Below are 22,301 nucleotides of genomic sequence, written 5' to 3'. Positions count from 1 at the left end.
GGCAAGGTTTCAACCCAGGTTCTGTCTGACACCAAAGCTGTCTTTCCACCACACAACGCTGCTTCCCTAGAGTGGATCTGAATGCATGAGAAGAGTTGATAAATGTTAAATCATCTGACTTTGTAAAAGTGAGTTTGAGTAACATTTTAACTTCATTTTCAGGAGTGGCCCAATAAGGGAGCACTTAGTCGACATTACATACATAATCTAGGGTCTACAAGGATACCTCAAAGAACATTTATACACACACACACACCCACACCCAGTACTAGAAATGACTTAAAAAATCAGATCTTAGCTCAAAAAGATAATTAACAGTTACCCTTTATTATTCATTAAAAACGAACTTTCTAAAATATTAGTAAATCTCATTTTTAGCTCTGTTTTGAAGCGTTGATACCAGTGAAGTAACATTTTTCTTCTTTGAATCTTTTCTTGTAAAATTAGAGTTTTCTCTCTCTCTAAAACAGCAGGAAGTTCATTCCAGTTCTTAATAAAAATAAAGGGAGCGTCCATGGACTTGAGTAACTGCAGAGGAGCATTACGGTAAACAGATGTATTTCCACAGCTGCCAGCTGTCATTATATCTTCTACCACGGGAATAGAGCCATAGGAGCAAGCCTCGTATATTCTGTAACATTCTGTGTTTACTCCTACTGGGCACAATGTGAGATCACTCTGAAGCAAAGCATCTTGGTAATTCTTAAGGCTTTCATTTGTTTCCTGAGGCTGCCACCTAAAAAATCAGAAAGACAACTGTAGGTTGCACTTCACTAAGCAAGTCTTTTGTGAGAGAAAATATCAGCTACAGGAAATGGTAAATACATTAGAGAGACGACAGGCAGAAGACAGAAATAAAATCTTGCCCAAATAGATTTCTTGAAAATATTTAAGAATTTGAAAAGTTTATAGCAACACATGTTTAAATCTAGTAGTCACCATGAAATTTCTGAATGAACGTTAATCCAGCCAATATTTTCTTTTCTTTTTTTTTTTTAAAGATTTTATTTTTAAGTAATCTCTACACCCACCATGGAGTTTGAACTCACAACCCTGAGATCAAGAGTCTCACGCTCTACCAACCGACCCAGCCAGGGAGGCACCCCCCCAGCCAATGTCTTCTGAGTTCCAGGTCTTTCTCTACCCTACCCTCCAAAATCCTGCCCTTACAGAGCTTATATTCTAGTTCCAGTAATGGAGATGGATAGTAATCAAGTCAGGTCCGTAAGTTACTTAGGTGTTAAGTACTATGAAGAAAAATAAAGCAGAGAAGTGAGGAGGGAGTTTCTGAGCCAGCAGTGTTGCAGTTTTATTTATTTATTTATTTAACATTTTATTTATTTATTTGTGATAGGAAGAATGAGCGAGAGAGCAGGAGCAGGGGAGCAGAGGGAGAGGGAGAAGCAGGCTCCCCGCTGAGCAGGGAACCCGATGCAGGGCTCTATCCCAGGACCCTGGGATCATGACCTGAGCCAAAGGCAGATGCTCAACCATCAGAGCCACCCAGGAGCCCCACTGTTGCAGTTTTAAATAGGTAATCAGGGAACATGTCATTGCAGGGCTAGAGGTGAGGCAGCAAACCACACAGAACGTTTGAGGGGAGAACCGAGTGCAGTACAAGTACAAAAGCAACGAGACAGTGAGTGCCTGGCCAGGTCCAGAAACAGCAAGGAGGCCAGGGTGGCCAAGGCAGAGTAACTGAGGGGCGAGGGGTGGAAGATGAAGTCAGAGCATTCCATCATGAAGGGCTGTGATCAGAGGGGTGACTGACCTGACCTATATTTTATCAGAATTAATCTGGCCCTTGTGTTAAGAATAGACTGTTCAGGAGCAAGGTAGAAGTTGAGAGACCCTAGAAAGCTTAGACATTCTCTCCTGATTGTTCCTAATTTTCTCAGTGAAATAAGTGACAGGATAAGAAGGTAATGAAGAGAGAAGGTACGAAATAGTCTTATAGGACAGAGGGAAAATACTTGGATAAGGGAAACACATGATTGCTGGACACTTGAGAGTCAAGGTCACGTATTTAAAGCAAAGTCTTTTGGCGTGATTGTGTATGTGTGTGTGTGTGTGTGTTTGGCTGCACGGTACAGGTATGGTGCAGGTAAGAGAGCTGGATTTAATCAGAGTTACAGTTTGCTCCATAAGGGAACTAGGGATTTGAATGTGTATCAGTCATAGTTGATTATGAAATTTAAGTGGGGAAAAGAAGAAAGTAAAGATGAGATGAACAAAGGACAATGAAAAGGTAGTAGGAACAATGAATTATAAATCCCAGCTAAATTGTTGGAGTCAGATATTTACAGGGAGTGAGCTGGAATGACAGAAAATAGTGGTTACAGAGAGAGATGCTGGAACTTGAGATCACAGAGAAGACGAAGTATGTGTAATGATAAAGTCTATGAAATGAGCATGACACTGAATGGCCAAGGCCAAGTGGAGAACTAGATCCTTGGAAGACAGGCAGTAAAGGAATGTAAGACAAAGGTGAAAGAAGGACCATCTATATAGATTGGGAATCACCAAAAATTAGGTTGGAGTAACATGGGACAGAGTGAGAGTGTGCCAGAACTAAACTCTTCACAGAATTAAGGAGATAAACCCCAGGGTCAGTAAATGACTTCAAAGAGGAAGAGAAATGGATGGTTTTGTCTGTTGACATGATACTCAAAACGGGGAGGTTTTAGGGAAGGAAAAGGGAGAATGGTCTGGAAGCAGCAATGAGAAGCAAGGATGATACCTGCTCCACCTCCTGGCTCAAAGCTGTAAGAGGAATTATAAGAATAATTCTACTACTATAATAAACTTTGTTATTTTACATTGCCCTCATTCATTCCTTTCCGGGCACACTGTCCCCTTGTGGCTCTTTACCTTTGCTTTCCCTCTGCCTGGACTACCCTTCTCCTGAACAGACACAGGGTTCACCCCTGCACCTTATTCAGGCCTGTGCTTATCTGTAATCTTCATACTGGAGCTTTCCTTGCCATTCTAAAACAGCAGATGCTCCGCTCGCGATCCCTCGTCCTCTCTACATCCCTCCTCTGCTCAGCTGTTTTTACATGGCATCTATTATCTTCTGACACACAATATATTTTACTGGTTTGTCTCCTCCAACATTTAAGTTCTAAGAGGGCATGGACTTTTGACTGTTTTGTTCACTGCTGTATCCTTCACAGCTGAGATAGTTTCTGGCATATAACAGTTGCTTGAAAAATGGTTGTTGACTGAATGGATATAGTACGGTTACAATAACTCTAACTCTGTTCTTACAGTTGGGAGTTATGCTTTCAAAAAGAGGATACCTGCTACAATTAATATCTTTTTAGATCTGGAAGGACATTTTTTAGGCATTTCTTCTCTGATGACTCCACACATGAAACTGCATTTATTTAAAAACAAAAGGAATAATTCCAAGATTTCTTCCTTCACTTCATGAACACCTGTTTTGTGATTACCATGCAAAAGATGGAAGAAAGTTAAATCCATCCATCCATCCATCCAACCATCCACTCCCCATTTATCCTAGACCTATTTTGTGTAAGGTCCTATGGTAGATCTGGGGGTTCAAAGAATAGTATGTACTGTTCTCCTGTCCTCAGGGTGGTATCTATTTCCTGAAGATGTGAGGAGTACTTCGTGCCACGCTTGGAACACTGAAACTGGTCACCGAAAACCTCAGGGATGAACCTAAGACCTTATTGGCACTCATAATCGCTTATGTGTCAGGTCTAACTAATAAATATTACTGAGGAATCTCAAACAATTGACATTTGCATAGGATAGTTACTATCACTCCTCTTCAGGATGGACTCTAGCTATAGGAGATGCTCCCCAATTTAAATGCATACAACCCAGCTTCTACAGTCTTAACTATCGATACATCTTCTTCAGAAAGACTGGTATTAATGAAGCTAACAATGTCTCTTTGGAGACCTGTGCTGCTACATAAAGCAACTCTCGGACTGGAGAACAAAATGGGTGAATCAAATAAACATAGAACTTACTGTTCTCTCACTGAAACCCAACAAAGCTTATCATTCCCATCTTGTTTCAAAATGTTCATTAGGGCTTGCCTGGATGAATTTTCATAAACGGTTCCTAAGAAATTACATAAGTAGGGCCTTTCATTATGCAGCATTGACCAACTTGCTTCCACCACAGGAAAATTCCTGTATCTACAAAAATAAGTACATATGAGTTAACAATATAGGACAACGGGATTGGCAAAGTATCATATAACCTAACATCTTAGGTAGCATGATGCAGAAAGAAGAGATTTCAAGTACGATTTTCTAAACCTCAAACTGTATTTTCCATACTTACTTTGGAAAAGTCCCTGAATCTACTAACTTAAAAAAAATAACCTCACACTGACATCTTTTACAAAAGTGCTATAGAGATTAAGTGCCTGAAATGCTTTTTTTATTCTCTTCAACTTCCATACACTTGTAGTTATAAGGAAGGTTAAAGTCAAAGACCTTCAAAGTATAAATAATCCACTTTCATAATGACCATCATTTAATGAGTGTTTTAGACAGGTGATGAAAAGATTACAGAATACACATTTCTATAGCAAAGAGCTCTGATTTTCCAAAGGCTTTTAAAGTAGATTTTTAAAAAAGGGCTCTTATAGGTTGATTTTTAAAAAAGATTTTATTCATTTATTTATTTACTTACTGGGGGGGGGTGCATACAAGTGGAGGGAGGGGCAGAGGGAGAGGGAGAGAGAGAATCCCAAGCAGACTCTGCACAGAGCTCATGAAGCCTGATGCAGGGCTGAATCTCAGGACCCTGAGACCATGACCCGAGCTGAAATGAAGAGCTGGACGCCCAACCGAGTCATCCAGGCACCCCTAAAGTAGATTAAAAAAAAACAACATTGGGGCACGTGGGTGGTGCAGTCAGTTAAGCCTCTGACTCTTGGTTTCAGGTCAGATCATGGTCTCAGGGTCAGGAGATGGGCCCCGAGTTGGGCTCTGCACTCAGCATGGAGTCAGCTTAAGACTCTCCTTCTCTCTCTGCCCCTTCCCTGCTCTCTCTCTAAAATAAATAAATAAACCTTTAAAAAAAAACCCTAGCTTTTAAAAAAATAACAAGAAACATAAAAAAAACCTTGCATGCCATCCAGAAGAGGCCTTTTGCAATTGACCCATTCTTATGGGCATTTGGAAATTAATTAGAGACCAAACTGTGTGCCCAAAATGCAACCTTCCCATGAGGGTGTAGCTTTATATAATATTCTGTAACAGGTTTTCCCAACCTTGGCACTACTGTCATTTCGGGCTAGTTCAGGTGTTGCTGTGGAGGCTGTCCTCTGCCTTGCAGGATAGTTAGCAGCATCCCTGGCCTCCATCCACCAGATGCCATTGTCACCCCCCCTTCCACTTGTAACAACCAAAAATTTTCTCCAGATGTTGTCAAATGTCTCCTGGGAGGCAAAACTGCTTCTGGTTGAAAACCTCTGATTTATAAAAAAGATATTGGGCTAGTCCAACAATAACAGAATTACAGAGTTTCCATCCAATGTACGGAAATTGTATGAATAGATTATGTAGTGTTACTATGAAAGAGTAATTTTGTCACAGAACATTTTACAAGTATGAGCTCTACTCAAGGGACAGAATTTTCAAAGGGTCTTATAGCTGGCTATACTTAATATAAATCTTTTTGTCTGATGCTACCACAAACCTACTAAGTTGGAATACTGCAGAGTAGGCCAGGAAATATGTCTTGTTAATATGCTTCTCTGGTGATATTTGTGTAGCCAACTAAGCAGTAGTTTAAGATCCCAACTGGTAACAAGCGATAAGAATGAATAATGAATATCTGATTCAAAAAGTGTGTTAATGAAATTTCTTGTAATTCACCCATTTGACAAGTATTCACTGTCTACTCTGTGTAGGCTAGGTTTTAGACTCTGCCAATAGAGTGAACAAGAGACAGGACCGCTGGGGTTTATGTGCTAGTGATAGATCTGAGTTTAACTTATCGTAAAGTCAACTACAAACCTTCTATTAACACAAAGATAAAAAGCTTCCATTTTACAGAAAGACTTCATAGACATATTTAGAAGCCTTTGTTTTTACTTAACTAACCCCACTTATTAAGGAAGAAATTTGTGCAAGTTCAACAAGTCTCAGTGGCACATCTGAGCACATTATGATCCTCTCAAATCCAGGGGTATGGAATGTTCCTGATTTAATACTGCTTTTCTAAATTCTTTTTTTTTTTTAAGATTTTATTTATTTATTTGTTAGAGAGAGAGACCGAGAGAGAGAGCACAAGCAGGGGGAGCAGCAGGCAGAGGGAGAAGCAGGTTCCCCGATGAGCCAGGAGCCTGATGCGGGACTCGATCCCAGGACCCCGGGATCATGACCTAAGCTGAAGGCAGACGCTTAACTGACTGAGCCACCCAGGTGTCCCTTAATACTGCTTTTCAAGTTGATTTTTTTTTTTTTTTACAATAAATTATATAGATTCTATAGTTGTTTTAAGATGGTCTGCTCGTCTGCCGTTCTCTGTTAAACATCTCTTTAGGGCACTACTGATAAACTTGAAAATTCATCCTATGCCTTGGAGTTTTAAAATACAAAAAGGTAACTTACCACTCTTCTTATAAAATGCTAAAATACTCTGGGGGTGCCAGAAGTTTCAGTCAGTTAAGCACTCGACTCTTGATTTTGGCTCAGGTCATGATCTCAGGGTTGTGAGATTGAGCCCTGAGTTGGGGGCTCTGCGCTGGGCATGGAGCCTGCTTAAAATCCTCTCTCTCCATCTGCCCCTCTTCCCCACTCACTCTCCACACACACACACACACACACACACACACACACACACACAAAGCTAACATACTCTAAAAACATCATTACTATTACTGAGGCATGAGACCAAACCGTATTTTTTCTATGGAAAACATTGTACCTGGCCTCCCAGATGATCCAACAACTACATTTATTACAAATTTAAAGTATAATCTTCCTGATTCAGAAATTCAGGTCTTAGAGTCTAGAGACACGTAATAATATTTTGTACTTACGTTGCCACTCCTAAAGGCCACTGAAAGATATCCGCGTCATTAACCCAGGGGCTGTCGTATATTATGAAAAGAAGCTCCACAAAGCCTCCATTTCTTTTGAGGAACTGGTTTATCCATTCATTATTACAATGTTCATTTCCAAGCAACACAACGGCGAGATGCTGGAGTTTTTGAGTTTGCACTAAATTTTGCGCATAAAGTAACCACTGGGTGGCATAAAAGACCTTAGCTTTTTCTCTCCCATTTAGAATGAGTACCACATTATTCACATCAATGGGAAAGTATCCGGGGACTACAGCTGGGCCAGTGATGAAGCTGTTAAAATAATATAACAAAACAAGAACAAGAGACAAACAAACAAAAACAGAACAAAGGTATTTGATATCAGAAGTTTTTAATCATTTTACATAAAATCTACAATAAGATTTAGTCTGTGTTCTTTCTAGAAACCTCATTTCTATAATGCAAGTTTTCTTGAACAAGTCTGAATGATAGAGCATGGCCGTAGATTAATAGGAAGTTTTGGGTGTAGACAGATCAATCGCATGTGATAACCAGAAACGTGGTAGCTTTGTTGTTGCTTTTAACTGCGTTCAGAATATGTGCTGGCTAGAGTTTGAGCTGGTAAATACTCACAGTTGAATAGTGTGAAACTCTATATAGTTCCTCCTGGAAAGGTGTTTAAGCCAGTAGTTCCCAGCCCTTTTATGGTGTGAGTTGCTGTTATGCTCTTTATCTGAATGAAGTGTAAGTGACGGATTGAGAAATGGAGGATGGCATTCTAAACATCCATGGAGGTTAAGTCTCAAAAATATAATGTTAAGGAGAAAAGCCAACTGCAGAATACTCATAAAATATGGTAACTCTATGTACATTTGAAAGTACAATATAAAAAATTGTGCTTAAATCTAGTATAAGTATAAATATAAAAATTTGAATGGCAGGACACATACCAAATTCATTACAGGGGTTGCCTATGAGGAGGAAGAAGAGAAAAGGAACTGGGGAATAGTACAAAGAAAGCTTCCCTTTTACTGGGAATATTTAACTCTTTTAAAAGGAAAGTTAAATATCTGAAGCAAATATGACAGAGAGCTAGAATTTGTTCGTTCTGCATGATGGATAAATGAGAATGTGTTATATTATTCTCTGTGAAAAAACAAGAAACAATACTGTATTTGTACTACAATTTTAATTACATAATACTATATATAGAAAAAAGACTGCCAAGTAGACATGACAAAATGTTGTCTAACCCTGTTTTTGGATTCTGGGCACAGTGGAATAATGAGTGATGAAAACAATTTCTGAAGTTTCCAAGTTATTGTAATAACCACTTACCAATCTTTCTAATTATAAACCTATCCTAAAAAAAGAAAGATGTAATTTTAAAAACAAATGAACTTGTAAAATCTGAGTACTGAATTTTTTAAAACTCTGTTTGTTTATTGTGCTTTAAACAACACTATTGCTTTATTAACTACCAGCAGGACTGGCCTGCAAAGGGCAGTGGACGCTCTGGGCTCAGGGTCCATGTAGGATGTGAGGAGGAGGTGATGATTGGGAGGCTACTTTGAAGGAAAGGGGGTGATGTGGAGGGCAGGCCCAAGAGCCCCTTAGATTTACTTCCGGAAATGGGTAGATCTTGTAAAGGAGTCATGGAAAACTATGGCCATGCCATCAAGAAGATGAAGAAATTCTTGGAAATCTGGCTGCCCATTGTCCATTTTCTCAATCATGTGGTCAAGGACACCAGAGTCCTTCTAGTTCTTTGCAAAGGCAGTCAGTTCTGTATTCATGAAGATTAGGAACTCTGTCTTGGAGAGTGTACAGTTGTTACCCTCCTTTCCGGCAAACTTTGGGAAAACAGCAGTCAGAGACTCGATGCCCCACTCAGTCTCAGTAGGGCTGGATGTTTTTGCCATGTCCGCACGGAGTGGGTGAGGAGGTTGTGACCCAGCAGCAGCGGCGCTGCCAAAAGTTTATTTATTTTTAAGTAATTTCTACACCCAACTTGGGGCTCAAACTCACAACCCTGAGATCAAGAGTCACATGCTCTACCAACTGAGCCAGCCTGGCAACCCTCACAGGATTATTTTGAAGACTAAATGCATGAACAGATGTACAGTGCTTAAAACAGTATCTGGCACATCGTAATTACTATAGGAGTCTTGCTGCTGTTATTAGTTTTATTATTTTTACTGTTACTTAAATAAGTACTGCAACATCTCCCTACCATCCCTTCTCCTTTCTTTCTAGAGAAACTGAATATTATCTCTCCTTCATGTACCTTCACAAAAACCTTATTGATACATTCTTTATATTAATATTTCAATTAAGTTACACGTGAGCCTGGGACTCATTCTGTCTCTTAAAGGAACTTTGCCTATCTCTACTTATATCTATCATATATTGATTTACAGTTTAATTTCATAAGGCAACTTCATTTTTAATTTCTTAGGAGGAATCTTCTTCTGCTCATCGTGGTCTTTGCTTATCCTTAAAAGACTGCCTTCAGAGTCCTGCCTCGTCCATATGCAGGAATTATCACAAGATATATAATTGTCCATCCATTTGATAAAACAAAAGCTAGATGCCAAATTATTTTATTATTATCAGAGTTCAATTATGGTATTTTCAATTAGCATCTGCAACTTATGAAAAGGTTAAAAAAAAAAAGAAAAATTTGAACTTATTTCTAAAGATCATGATAAAGTTTTAATTTACATTTCATAAAATTCACCCATTTTGGGGCACCTGGCTGGCTCAGTTGGAAGAGTGTGTGACTCTTGATCTTGGGGTCATGAGTTTGAGCCCCAAGATGGGTACAGAGGTTACTTCAAGATAAATAAATAAAATCTTTAAAAATAAAATAAAACCTTAAAAAACATAAAAACCTGTTTACTTTTAAAGAACGATTACTTTGAAAAGATATATGAAATGAAACTGCTTTACAAGTGTGTAAAAAGTAAGCAAGAATTAAAGGAGCAGAGAAAATTCAAATGAAATTGAGGTTAACCATAGCTTTTCTTTCTGATTTCTTGGGAAATAAATGGAATCCTAATAGAAACCTGAATCTTTGGTTGACATTTTTTCCCCTAATAGTACAATTGTTACATGAAATAAGCATTTAAAATAATTATTTTTATTTCAATAAGAAAGCAAAATCTAATAGAAAATAGCACTTTATAGAGCAAAATTATCACATTTTTTTAAAGAAAAGAATCATTAATTCTATTTAAAAATCTTTAGAAAATACGGAATCATAGATAAAAGTTTTATAAAAATAAAAACTCAAAAAGTCTTAACGATACATTGGTTTTACTGAATCTGAAAAAAAAAAAAAAAGATTTGTGGGGGAGCCTGGGTGGCTCAGTCAGTTAAGTGTCTGCCTTTGTTCGGCTCAAGTCATGATCAGAGTCCTGGGGATTGAGCCCCACGTGGGGCTCTCTGCTCAGTGGGGAGTCTGCTTCTCCCTCTGTGCTCTCCCTCTCTCTCTCAAATAAATAAATATAATCTTAAAAAAATAATAAAAAAAGATTTCTGAGTAATTGAATTAAAATGGTAATCTATACCATCAAATCATGAAAGAACTCATATATAAATGTTTTTATAAAATTTTCACAACTCATAACAATAGCTTTGCTACCACTTGCGTATTATAAAATATGTGAACTTGACTAGTATATGAAAGAGAAAAATGAAAATACTTTAAAGTTTATATATTATTCCTTCAAGGTATGGAATATTAAATGCTTCTCAGCAATCAAATGTTGTAAAATTTGGAGCATGAACCTTCCCATATAATCAGAAATGTGTTGATAAAAATGAAACAGACAAAATTAAAAAAAGGAAGTATTTTGTAAAATGTTCAGGTAAGCTTTAACTACAATACATATTCATGAAATTTACTTTTCCTTTCTTTGCAAGTTGAAGTGGAAATATTCTCTAAATATGTTTTCCTCTGATTTTTCTCCTTTTATTTACATCAAACATTGTAGAAAGTACATATGTAGAACATATGCAGAACACAGAAACAGCAAACAATAATATTGCACAATTAATACCTGTAATGTGTTCTTCCTACAACTGAATTTCCTTCTCTCCACTGAGCAGTCACATCAGTGGGATCAAGTGAGCCTTCAAAAATATGCTCCCAGAGATACAAACCTGGTAATTAAAAAAAAAAAACAACAACAAAAAACAAGAACAAACCCATTTACTGTCTGGTTTACTCTGGTGTGTGAGATGAGTTTACGTTCTGCTCATTTATATAATTTGACCAGGAAAGCAGACTGTATTCCTTTTTGGTCCCCGGCAAGCAGTTCTGCCAAGCAATCATTCAAAATCATCAATATGGTGGTTAATGTATGAGAGACAGAATTCAGAGGTTGTCACTGTGAAATGTGGCAGAATGTGAGTTACACCAAAGACAATAACCTCTCCTCTCTAAATTTGAGAAAGCCCTAGCTATCATTGGACTTTTACTACCTACTTTATCCTGACATGTGTTATAATGTAAGTTACTATATGATTAGAATGGCTTCTATATTATAACAAACTAGGGAAATGCACCATTTTGTGCCAAACACAACCAGAGGAGCTCAGGTACATACGTATACAGTCAATACATCAAGGAGATAGTAACTCTTCCTCACTTGAACACACGTCCCTCATTGCATGATGCCCTCTGCAGACAAATGCCATTGCATCTTTCTCCATGGGGCAGCCCCTGATATTTTACTGTGATTTCACCTGAATGAAAGCTCTGAGAGTAGAGGAAAGCCAAATGAAATAGTCTGGGATCCCTGTTTTACTTACATTGACAGATGTGCTTTGTTCCATTCTCATTATGCCCTGGTACTAAAGGACACACACAAAATAACCGTGTTTAAACATATAGCCAATCAGATAAAGCTTTCCACGTGTGGTGCCCAGTAATGCTTCCCTGTCCACCCAAGATGTCCAAAGATGTAATCTCTAGAATCTATGAATCTTACATGGCAAAACAAACTTTCTTTCTTTTTTTTTTTTTTTTAAAGATTTTATTTATTCATTTGACAGAGAGAGAAAGTGAGTACAAGCAGGGGGAGTGGCAGAAGGAGAGGGAGAAACAGGGTCCCTGCTGAGCAGGGAGCCCGATGTGGGGCTCAATTCCAGGACCCTGGGATCATATGACTTGAGCTGAAGGCATAAGCTTCACTGACTAAGCCACCCAGGAGCCCCCGAAAGAAATTTTCTACANATATGACTTGAGCTGAAGGCATAAGCTTCACTGACTAAGCCACCCAGGAGCCCCCGAAAGAAATTTTCTATATGGGGCGCCTGGGTGGCACAGCGGTTAAGCATCTGCCTTCAGCTCAGGGCGTGATCCTCGCGTTGTGGGATCGAGCCCCACATCAGGCTCCTCCACTATGAGCCTGCTTCTTCCTTTCCCACTCCCCCTGCTTGTGTTCCCTCTCTCGCTGGCTGTCTCTCTGTAGAATAAATGAATAAAATCTTAAAAAAAAAAAAAAGAAATTTTCTATATGTCATTAAGGATGCTGAGGTGGGGAGGTTATCCTAGATTATCTGGATGGGCCCTAGGTAATCATAAGTGTCCTTACCATTTTAATTCAATTACTCAGAAATCTTTTTTTAGAGGGAGGCAAGAGTGACAGAGTGAGGGAAGGAGGCATGAGGGCAGAGGCAGAAGTCAGAGTGATGCAGGGCCATGAGTAAGGGACGTGGGTATCCTCAAGAAGCTGAAAAAGTCAAGGAGACAGATCCTTGTCTAGAGCCTCCAAAAGGAACACAGCCCTGTGGACACATTTTAGACTTCTACCTTCAAAGGTGTAAGACTGTAAGTTTATGGTGACTATAGTTAATCATACTGTTTTGTATATTTGAAAGTTGCTAAGAGAGTAGATCTTAAAAGTTCTCATCACAAGAAAAAAAAGTCTAAGTCTGTGTGGTGATAGATACTAACTAGACTTATTATGTTGACAACTTCACAAAAGAGAAATATCTCAAACCATTATGTTGTACACCGGAAACTAATATAACATCATATGTCAATTATATCTTAATTTTTAAAAAAGATAATAAATTTGTGTTGTTTTAATTCACTAAATTTTTGGTAATTGGTTATGGCAGCTATAGGAAACTACAGATTATAGTACCGGGAAATGAGATACTGCTATAACAAATACTTAAAAATCTGGAAGTGGCTTTGGAATTGGGTAATGGGGAGAGACTGGAAGACCTCTGAGGAGCATGATTTAGAAACGCCTAGATTAGATTGCTTTGGACAGGTTATAGGTAGAAGTATGGGTATCAGTGACTCAGCTACTGAGAACTCAGAAGAGAAAAAAGCACAGTAGAAATAAACCCTATATTGGTTTTTATAATCATCTAATCAGACTGTGAATAGAAATATGCAGGTTAAAAGTATTGCTGGCGAGGGCTCAGAAGGAAATGAGGAACATGTTATTAGAAACTGGAGAAAAGGGGATCCTGGTTATAATAACACCAGAATGCTTAGCTGAACTGTGCCCAGCAGTTATATGGAAAGTGGAACGTGTAAGTGATAACCTGGATATTTAGCTGAGATTTCCAAGTAGAGTTGAAGCTGTGGCCTGGCTTCTTCTTGCTGATTATAGTAAATGTAAGAGGAAAGAGTGATGGAAGGAGGAACTGTTAAGCAAGAAGGAGCCAGGACTTGATGGTTTGGGAAATTCTCAGCCTTTTCAATTACAAAAGGGTGGAAATTAGGAGATTCACTGTCAGGAAGGCACGCTGCTGAAAGAAGGTGATGGATGTAGCTGAGTATCTTTTTGCTGGTGCCTCAAAAGGACAAAAAGGTTAAAATATTCAGTCACATATAGGGCTCTTTGAGATATTAGGTGTGTAATTAATGGGTCTCCTCAGTCATCTCAGCAGAAGCCAGAAAGAGAGATGAGATGCTCCAGGAAAGATTTGGAAGAGTTCTTATCTCATGGAGTGAGTCCCTGTGACATACATAGGAGACCCACAAGCTTCTTGAAAATGTTGTAGCAGCAGAAACACTGATGGCTTGGACTAAAGAGGACAGAGAGATGCTGAAATGAAAGAAGGGTATTGATTCCCCAAATCCTACAAGAAGGTTACTGGCTGATAAAATCACTGAGCTGCAAGCACATGCTACCATTCATGGCAAAGAAAGGATGACTGCAAGGGTAGAGCTGCAAGACCAGAAGCAAAGTTTTGAGCCACAGGTTATTCTCAGGCCTTGAAACCTAACAGTTTGCCTGGATGAAATTTAGAATTGCTTGGACCGGTGACTCCATTTCCCAACCCCCCTACTTTTTTTTTTTTTTTAAGATTTTATTTATTTGAGAGCGAGAGTGAGAGCAAGAGAGAAAGAGAGAGAGAGAAACTGCAAGTGGGGGAAGGGGCAGAAAAAGAGAGAGAGAGAATCCCAAGCCAACTCTGCACTAAACACAGGGCCCGAAACAGGGCTGGATCTCATGACACTGAGATCATGACCTGGGCTGAAATCAAGAGTCTGACGCTTAACTGACTGAGCCACTCAGGTGCCCCTCTTCCCTTCCTTTTAAATAGGAATGGAATTGGAATCTTATGTGCCTGGGAAATAGATTGATGAAAAGTAGTGTTTGATGAAACTCATTTAGCCACTTTATGCTTATTGAATTGCAAAGAGGAAAGTATGGAAACATGAAAAGCTGTGAAGATACAGAATTAATTAAAAACTAGAATGGGGAAGTAGGAATTTAAAGGATGAAATTAATATTAGAGGTTTTATAAAGAAAAAAGTTGCTAGAACTTGATGATTGGAGCCTGGGTCTAGGTACTTGAAATTTGGAGGTCAGTAGTAATCTTCAAGGGCATATATTTGCATGCAAACATGAATGAATTTATGAAACATTAAGGGCAAAGCATCATTCTCTGATTACTTTCTTCTCATCTGGTCCTTTCTACCGATATCCCTTACTTGTAGATAAATCCAACTCATGTTTAAAGGCCCAACTTTTAATTCTCTAAATTCTTTCTAAGTCTTGTAACCCTCATTTAGGGTCCCATTCTCTGACTAAGCATAATATATAACTTGGAACTCTAGAATCTCATGATACTCAGAGCAAAAATGCTTTTGTGGTATTCAAGTTTAATTATATCTTATATCACCCTCTTACATATTTATAACGAACACTGGCATATTAAGGGCTCAGAGAACGACCCGCAATGAAGAACCTTAACTTTGTTCAGTTCAATGTTTCTCAATTTTTTTGCTCATCAAGTGCAGGGGCCACATCTTATACTTGTGTGTCAAGTGTCCAATAAATACATAAATTCATGAAAATTCAGCTGACATAGGCATTTCTATATAATGATGCTTACATTCTACTTTGTATTTACAAATAAAGCTGTACTCTGCTAAAAACCAACAACAGATATTTGTGTACATGTGTGTATTTACATAGGTATTGTCTAACAGAAAGGAGAAATGAAAATATTAAGGAAAAGTAAAAAAAAAAGTATCATGATGCTTTAATTAACAAATGATGAAATAAACTAAATGTATTAAAATGAATTGAATTTAATACTAATAAAGTACATTTAGGTGTCTTAGCTCTATACATTAACTTACCAATTGCAGCTTTCCCCCAGATTTGTACATGGAAGTCTGTTTTCCCTTTTGTGGATTTATTTAATATTTGAAGACTAGTTTTAAATCTGTGTTGTTGCTCATTTTTTTCATCTCCTTCCCAAGGATTCCATTCTTCACTTCCCAAAGTAGATTGTTCTGTGTTTTAAAAAGAGTAACAGTGTTTATTAGTAAGGTAGAGCTGCAGTTGTCGATAAATTCTATCTATTTAAATTAGATGTGAGGGAGTGCTAATTTCGCTTTTCACAGAGGAAAAGCAACTGAATTTGAACTGGTTACACACAGACAATTAAAAAAAAGGAAATCAGAATTTAATTTTTATTAAATCTTTATTCTGAAAGATCTTAGATATAGAATGTTAACAGGAGACACAAAATCATCTCTCCCAAGGGAAACCTTCTAAAATAACTGGATAATGTGCATCGTTACAAATGTAACTTTTGCTATTTATAGATTGTGTATAGGTAACCTATACATAAAAACTTGACTTCAGAATGGAAAGTGTCCAACAGTTTTAGATACTATTGTACAAAATTCTGAAAAAAGGGGAGAATAAATCTGAGTCCGATTCTGACATAGGTCAAAATACAGGACAGAGGACCACCATTTGGAGGTAAGGCGCCCAGGCCTTCCCAAATCACTGCAAGATTAGAGCAGTCTCTGTTTCAATGAAGAATTACAGGTCTTAAATCCAGCGGCATTCCCAAGAATCTCCGGCATTCCGTGACAACGCCTTGCACGTTCAAGACGTGTTTCCCAGGAGTGCGCGCCAAGCAGCTTTGAATGTGGGGAGTGGGGCTGGCGTGTGAGATTCAGACGAGGTCCGAGACAGCCGCACACGCTCCAAGCCCGAGGCCAGGGCCGGCTACCGAGAGCTGGAGGGGGCGAGGCGCACCCTGGAGCCCGGGGACACCCCCGGACCCGCGAGCCTGGACTGCGGCCGCCCAGTGTCCTACCTCGGCCGCGCCTCTCCCGCGCCGCTGCCGCCCCCTTCCTTAGGCCCCGCAAAGACGCGGCCGGCGCCCGGCGGCGGCGCCCAAAGAAGACGTGGTAGGCGGCGTAGAGGGAGAAGAGGCAGTACAGGGCGATGAGAAACCAGCAGAGCCGCTTCCGCGTCAGCCGCATCCCACTCGGGCTTCCCGTCGGCCACCGCCACCCTGGCGCTGGGCCGGAGAAGCAGCCGGCGCTTGGCGCCGTGGCCCAACCTGCTTCAGGTGCAGGCCCAGGCCGGGAGGAGCTCACCAGAATCAACCCTGCCCCCGCTCAAGCCCCGCCCAGGGGCCGCCCGGCGTCTTCGCCCCGCCCCTCGCGCCAGCCCAGCTTAGGCCCCGCCCCCAGCTCCTCCCAAGCCTCTCCTAGGGCTTCGCCCCGCCCCGTCCCAGGCTTGGCTCCTTCACCGGCTTTGGTATCCTGTTGGCGTCGGACTTTGGAACTGGGCGTTGGGACACCGCGTCTTAACCGCGAGCTGCTCCTTGACCTCCGTAGTGTACCCATGGCCTCTTTCAGCCCTGTCCTCCTCCCCATGTACATAAAAACTTACCTGTTATCCGACCGTAAGAAAAAAATCAAACCCAAACAGCACCCACCTTGATCCATGAAGTCCATGTGAAGGCATGGTCCAAGCTAGTTTTTGTTCCCAGCGCTTAGAGGGCCTGCAACATTACAGATGACTGATATACATGTCCATTAAAAAAAGCTAAGTGGTGGAGTGCCTGGCTGGCTCCGTTGGTGGAGCATGGGCTCTTGATCTCTGGGTTGTGAGTTCGAGCCCCACAGTTGGGTGTAGGGGTTACTTAATAAAATCTTAAAAAAACAAAAGTTAAGTGGTGAAAGTGGCACAACATTGTGAATGTAATTAATGCCACTCAACGGTACACTTAGAAAGGCTTAGAGTAGCAAACTTCATTATGTATACCTCATTATAATATTCGAGAAAAGTAAGTTTTATTACTATATGACTTGAGTGCACACAGGCATATAGTCTTTTGTCAAATAAAGGCTGTAAAATTGAATCCTGTCAATAAACTTTATCAAGCCCTTGTGAAGTTGAGCTACAATTTTTTGTCAGTTCCATTTAGTATTTTTTTAAAGTATTATCTATGCCCAACATGGGGCCTGAACTCATGACCCTGAGATCAAGAGTCACATGTTCCACCGACTAAGCCAGCCAGGTGCCCCTGTGTCTAGCATTGTTGCTCAACTTATTTGGCAGTTTTGGTAGCCAGAGAGCTTATAGGACACAAGCGTGGAGTAGGTCTTCACTTGCTGTGTCCTGACTGATTGAACTCTTCAATCTGATGCAGTCTTCACATTTCTGGATAAAGTTTCCATCTCCTCCATTAGCAAAAAACTTACCTTTCCAGAATTTTATGTTCTTGGGGTCAGGTCTCTGTCTTCCATATTGACATATAGATAATTCAATAAGGAAAATTTTATGGCTGGAAGGAAATTTAGGTCCAGAGGGGGGTGAGGTGACTTGATCAATGGCTCATATTTTTTTGGTGTTTGAGCTGGACTAAAATTTCTACATCTGTTCTCAGTTCTGTGTTCCTGACATTATTGTAGCTTTGTCCTGGACCCTCATCTCATTCTTTTTTTTAATTGTTTTTTTGTTTTGTTTTAACAATATCAGATCCTAATGACAAACTGCTTGAGTTTAATCATAGATCTTAATGATCCAATTTCCAATTTGACTCTGAATAATGTTTGATTGTTCCTCCAAATTAAATCCATTATCAAAGAATGACTCTGTGCCACAGTTGAGGATATAAAACAAGGTAGTACAAATTTTAAAGGCAGTTCCAAAGAAGTTCCCAAAGTACTTTGAGTACAATCAATGAAATAATTATGTATATCCAACCAAGGTATTTTCTTATTCAAGACTGCCACTAAGTGAAGAGGTGAAAATTCCTTTACTTAAGGATTTTTGGCCTTCTCTCCAGAGAAATATGATTTTGTTTTGTTTTGTTTCTGATTTGGCTTTTATTGTTGTCATTGAGAATCTTTAGAGTGATATTTTAAGAAGAAAACAAAGCATTTTTAAATGGAAATAAACTCATAATGATTTGAATTTGAAGGTGTCATTGTTTAGAAGCAGTTAAGGCACAGTACTGAGGAAGTATCAGCTCTGAGCCATAGTGAGGAATCAAAGAAAACTTCTTAATTTTCTAGGTGGAAGGATGGTGTTACTGCCTTTTTTTTTTAAGTAGGCTCCACACTCAATGTGGGGTGCGATCAAGAGTCACATGTTCCACCAACTGAGCCAGCCAGGTGCCCCTGGTGTTACTACTGATATAGAAGGAAAACATGAGATGGAGAGCTATTTTTTAAGAGGTAGGTGATTTGCCTTGCTGTCTTTTTTTGTCCAGTAGATTTTAAAGGAAACTCAGTATTTTAGGTGAAAATGAAATGTTTATTATCAGGATTAGATGAGATTGGGCAGCAAGAGTACATTGTCTTCAGTCACTCATCTTTAGTGTATCACCTGAAGGCTACTAGATGCTTAATATGTGTTTGTAGATGATAATGCATTACCAGCCTTCGATCACTCTACATATTTACTTTTCATAGTGTCTTTGGTGCCTACTACAGGATCTGGCATATTTTAGGTGTTTAGTAAATATTCGCTGGTTGAATTCTTTTTTTTTTTTTTTAGGATTTTATTTATTTATTTGAGAGAGAGCAAGAGAAAGTGAGAGAGAGCACAAGAGCAAGGGGGAGGGGCAGAGGCAGAGGGAGAAGCAGACTCCCTGCTGAGCAGGGAGTCTGACTTGCAGCGAGGCTCCATCCCAGGACCCTGGGATCATGACCTGAGCCAAAGGCAGGCGATTAACCAACTGAGCCACCCAGGTGCCCCTGCTGATTGAATTTTTATCAATATTAAAAAATGAATTTATGTACAGCTGATATATTTCTTAGCTAGGTAGATCTACTGGGAATTGAGACCACCTGTAGCTACATAGCTTAAGTATCAGGACTGAGAACTCAGGCCATCTACATTAACATGACTTTTCTCTTGTTTCAGTAAGTTCTTGCCTGAGAGGATAGGCCATAAACTAATAACTAACTTCACTGTTTATTTCAGGAAATTCCTGCAAACTAGTTAATATGAAAAAACAGCTCGCTCTTCTTGGCAAATATCATTTAGCTGAAATAGATGGTTTATCTGGACAAATACTTCACTTATGAAATACTTCCGAAAAAACATCTTAGTTATCAAGACTTATTTCAAAATCATTGTAGTGGTGTGCCCACCAGTTAGGGTGGCCACCTGTCTTGGTTTGCCCAGGACTGAAGGGGTTCCTGGGATGTGGGGACTAAATCTGGGAAAGTGCCAGAAAACCAAGGACAAATTGGCCACCATACCACCAGCCCTCAGCTATTATGTCAAAAACTTTGCTAATCCCCAAAACAATTCTCTGTCTTAAAAGAGCTGTCCTAAGCCGTTTTTATCAGACTCCCATATCCTGTAAATTATCACTTGCTATCTTCCTCTTTCTGAGGCTACTAAGCTTCTGTCAAAGCACTGTTCTCCTTTACTGTAGTGGATTTAATAAATTTAGCTTTCCTTAATCACCAGGTTATTCTGGTGGTCTCCTGGGGAGATGGCAGTTGTTTTATGTATATTTTTTGTTTGGCTTGTCTTTTCTGTGGGAGTGACAATTATTTAAGGATAGAGAGTATTTAATTTTACAACTACATAAAACACCCACTGTATCAATGTACATTCAAGTGCTACTAACTAATGATTTTACTATAGAGAACGATACACAAGATAAACTAATATGGGGTTGAGGTTGTCTTGAGTAGGGAAGAGGACCATACAAATGGAGGTGGTATTTTACTTCAAACTACAAATGACTGTACAATTTGAAAATAAATTATGGTGATGTATTCAGGTTACAAAGGAATGAATCTCCAAATCTCAATATAGCAGCGTTCATTTTTCTTTCTCTTTGTTTTTAATGTGTGAGCTACGGCTGAGATCTACTTTCTATATGTTACTGGAATCTCCTCAGGCTGGGATGGGTGAATGGAGAGAGGGAAAGACAAAGAAAGTCGGTGGGGAGGTGAAGCAGTGTGAAAAAAGAGACGAAGTAAATACCCTCTGAGTTTGGAGCTCCAGGGATTGGGAACCACAAGTGGGAAGGTAAAATGTGGGAGGGAAGGTATAGATAAAGGAACATGAGATAAATTAAACTAAAGCAAGTCTAAACATTCTATTTGGTGAAATTTTCTTCTCTGTCTGCAAAAGGAAGAATTATTAACCAACAAAATGTTTTTTTTAATGATTTTTAAATTATATTATGTTAGTCACCGTACAGTACATCCCCGGATTCCGATGTAAAGTTCGATGCTTCATTAGTTGCGTATAACACCCAGTGCACCAATGCAATACGTGCCCTCCTTACCACCCATCACCGGTCTATCCCAATCCCCCACCCCCCTCCCCTCTGAAGTCTTCAGTTTGTTTCTCATAGTCCATAGTCTCTCATGTTTCACTCCCCCTTCTGATTACCCCCCCTTTCTTTATCCCTTTCTTCCCCTACCGATCCTCCTAGTTCTTATGTTCCATAGATGAGAGAAATCATATGATAATTGTCTTTCTCTGCTTGACTTATTTCACTTAGCATTATCTCCTCCAGTGCCGTCCATGTTGCAGCAAATGTTGAGAATTCGTTCTTTCTGATAGCTGAGTAATATTCCATTGTATATATGGACCACAGCTTCTTAATCCAGTCATCTGTTGAAGGGCATCTCGGCTCCTTCCACGATTTAGCTATCAACCAACAAAATGTTAAGAAGTCCTAATGCCTTCTGCCAGCTGCCTGAGAAATAGTACACATTTATTCTAAGAAATCCACAGTACAAATTTCTTGCGATACCTGGCCAAAATCCTTTCTTAAGTTTATCAATGTTTCAGTAATACTCAAGAAGTGTATTAACTCCTTCGAGAGATTTTTTTTACAGCTTGGCCGGCCAAAAGCCTTTATTTCAAAGTAGGGTTTTTTTTTTTTATTTGTTTGTTTTTTGTTTTTTTGTTTTTTACAGTCAGATACTTCTAGTAGGGGTTGGCCATGTAACAACCAATAAGTCATTAAGTATGGCTATATTAAATTTATAAGAATCAATTCCAATAAGATACTTTTTTCTATGTAAGTATGGTGATGATACAAATAAGTGAAGAAAGTCTACTGAAATTTATTGACATTGGGAAATAGCGAGCAAATTGTAATTTTTTTCCTTCCGAAGATTTATCTATTTATGAGAGTGAGAGAGAGAGCGATGCGTGTGCACGCAAGTGAATGGGTGGGGAGGGGGAGAGGGAGAAGAAGAGGGAGGGAGAGAATCGCAAGCAAACTCCCTGCTGAGCACAGAGCCAGAGACAAAGCTTGATCTCACAACCCCACGCAAGATCACTACTTGAGCGGAAATCAAGAGTCAGACACAACCGACTGAGCCAGCCAGGTATCCCAAATGGTAATTTTTTTTTTTTAAAACAACCAACTAAACAATTAACAAAAGGCAAACAAAAACAATTAGAATATAAAGGTTAGAGACAGCAGAACCATGAGGTGCCATGGAAGACAGATGAGTAGAAACAGGTTCTGTGCAAATATC

General features: G+C 39.4%; 1 protein-coding gene and 1 pseudogene across 2 annotated transcripts; both read right to left on the bottom strand.

Moving 5' to 3' along the window:
- Positions 1-306: 306 nt before the first annotated feature.
- Positions 307-16,947, bottom strand: RXYLT1 (ribitol xylosyltransferase 1). 2 transcript variants are annotated; one of them, XM_034644161.1, is made up of 6 exons: positions 16,637-16,947; positions 15,663-15,818; positions 11,104-11,206; positions 7,037-7,351; positions 4,005-4,175; positions 307-736 (listed from the first exon to the last, which is right to left on the bottom strand). In XM_034644161.1, the coding sequence occupies exons 1-6, from the start codon at positions 16,803-16,805 to the stop codon at positions 319-321; spliced, it is 1,332 nt and encodes a 443-aa protein (XP_034500052.1). In that variant the 5' UTR covers positions 16,806-16,947; the 3' UTR covers positions 307-318. The 2 variants fall into 2 exon arrangements, with proteins under 2 accessions (XP_034500052.1, XP_034500053.1); XM_034644162.1 differs by lacking the exon at positions 4,005-4,175.
- LOC117796397 lies at positions 8,332-9,818 on the bottom strand (annotated as a pseudogene).
- Positions 16,948-22,301: the final 5,354 nt, after the last annotated feature.

This window comes from Ailuropoda melanoleuca, chromosome 15, assembly GCF_002007445.2.
Source record: "Ailuropoda melanoleuca isolate Jingjing chromosome 15, ASM200744v2, whole genome shotgun sequence".
Classification (NCBI taxonomy): Eukaryota; Metazoa; Chordata; class Mammalia; order Carnivora; family Ursidae; genus Ailuropoda; species Ailuropoda melanoleuca.
Note: the sequence above shows the minus strand (reverse complement) of the source record. Positions and strands in the feature narration are given on the sequence as shown.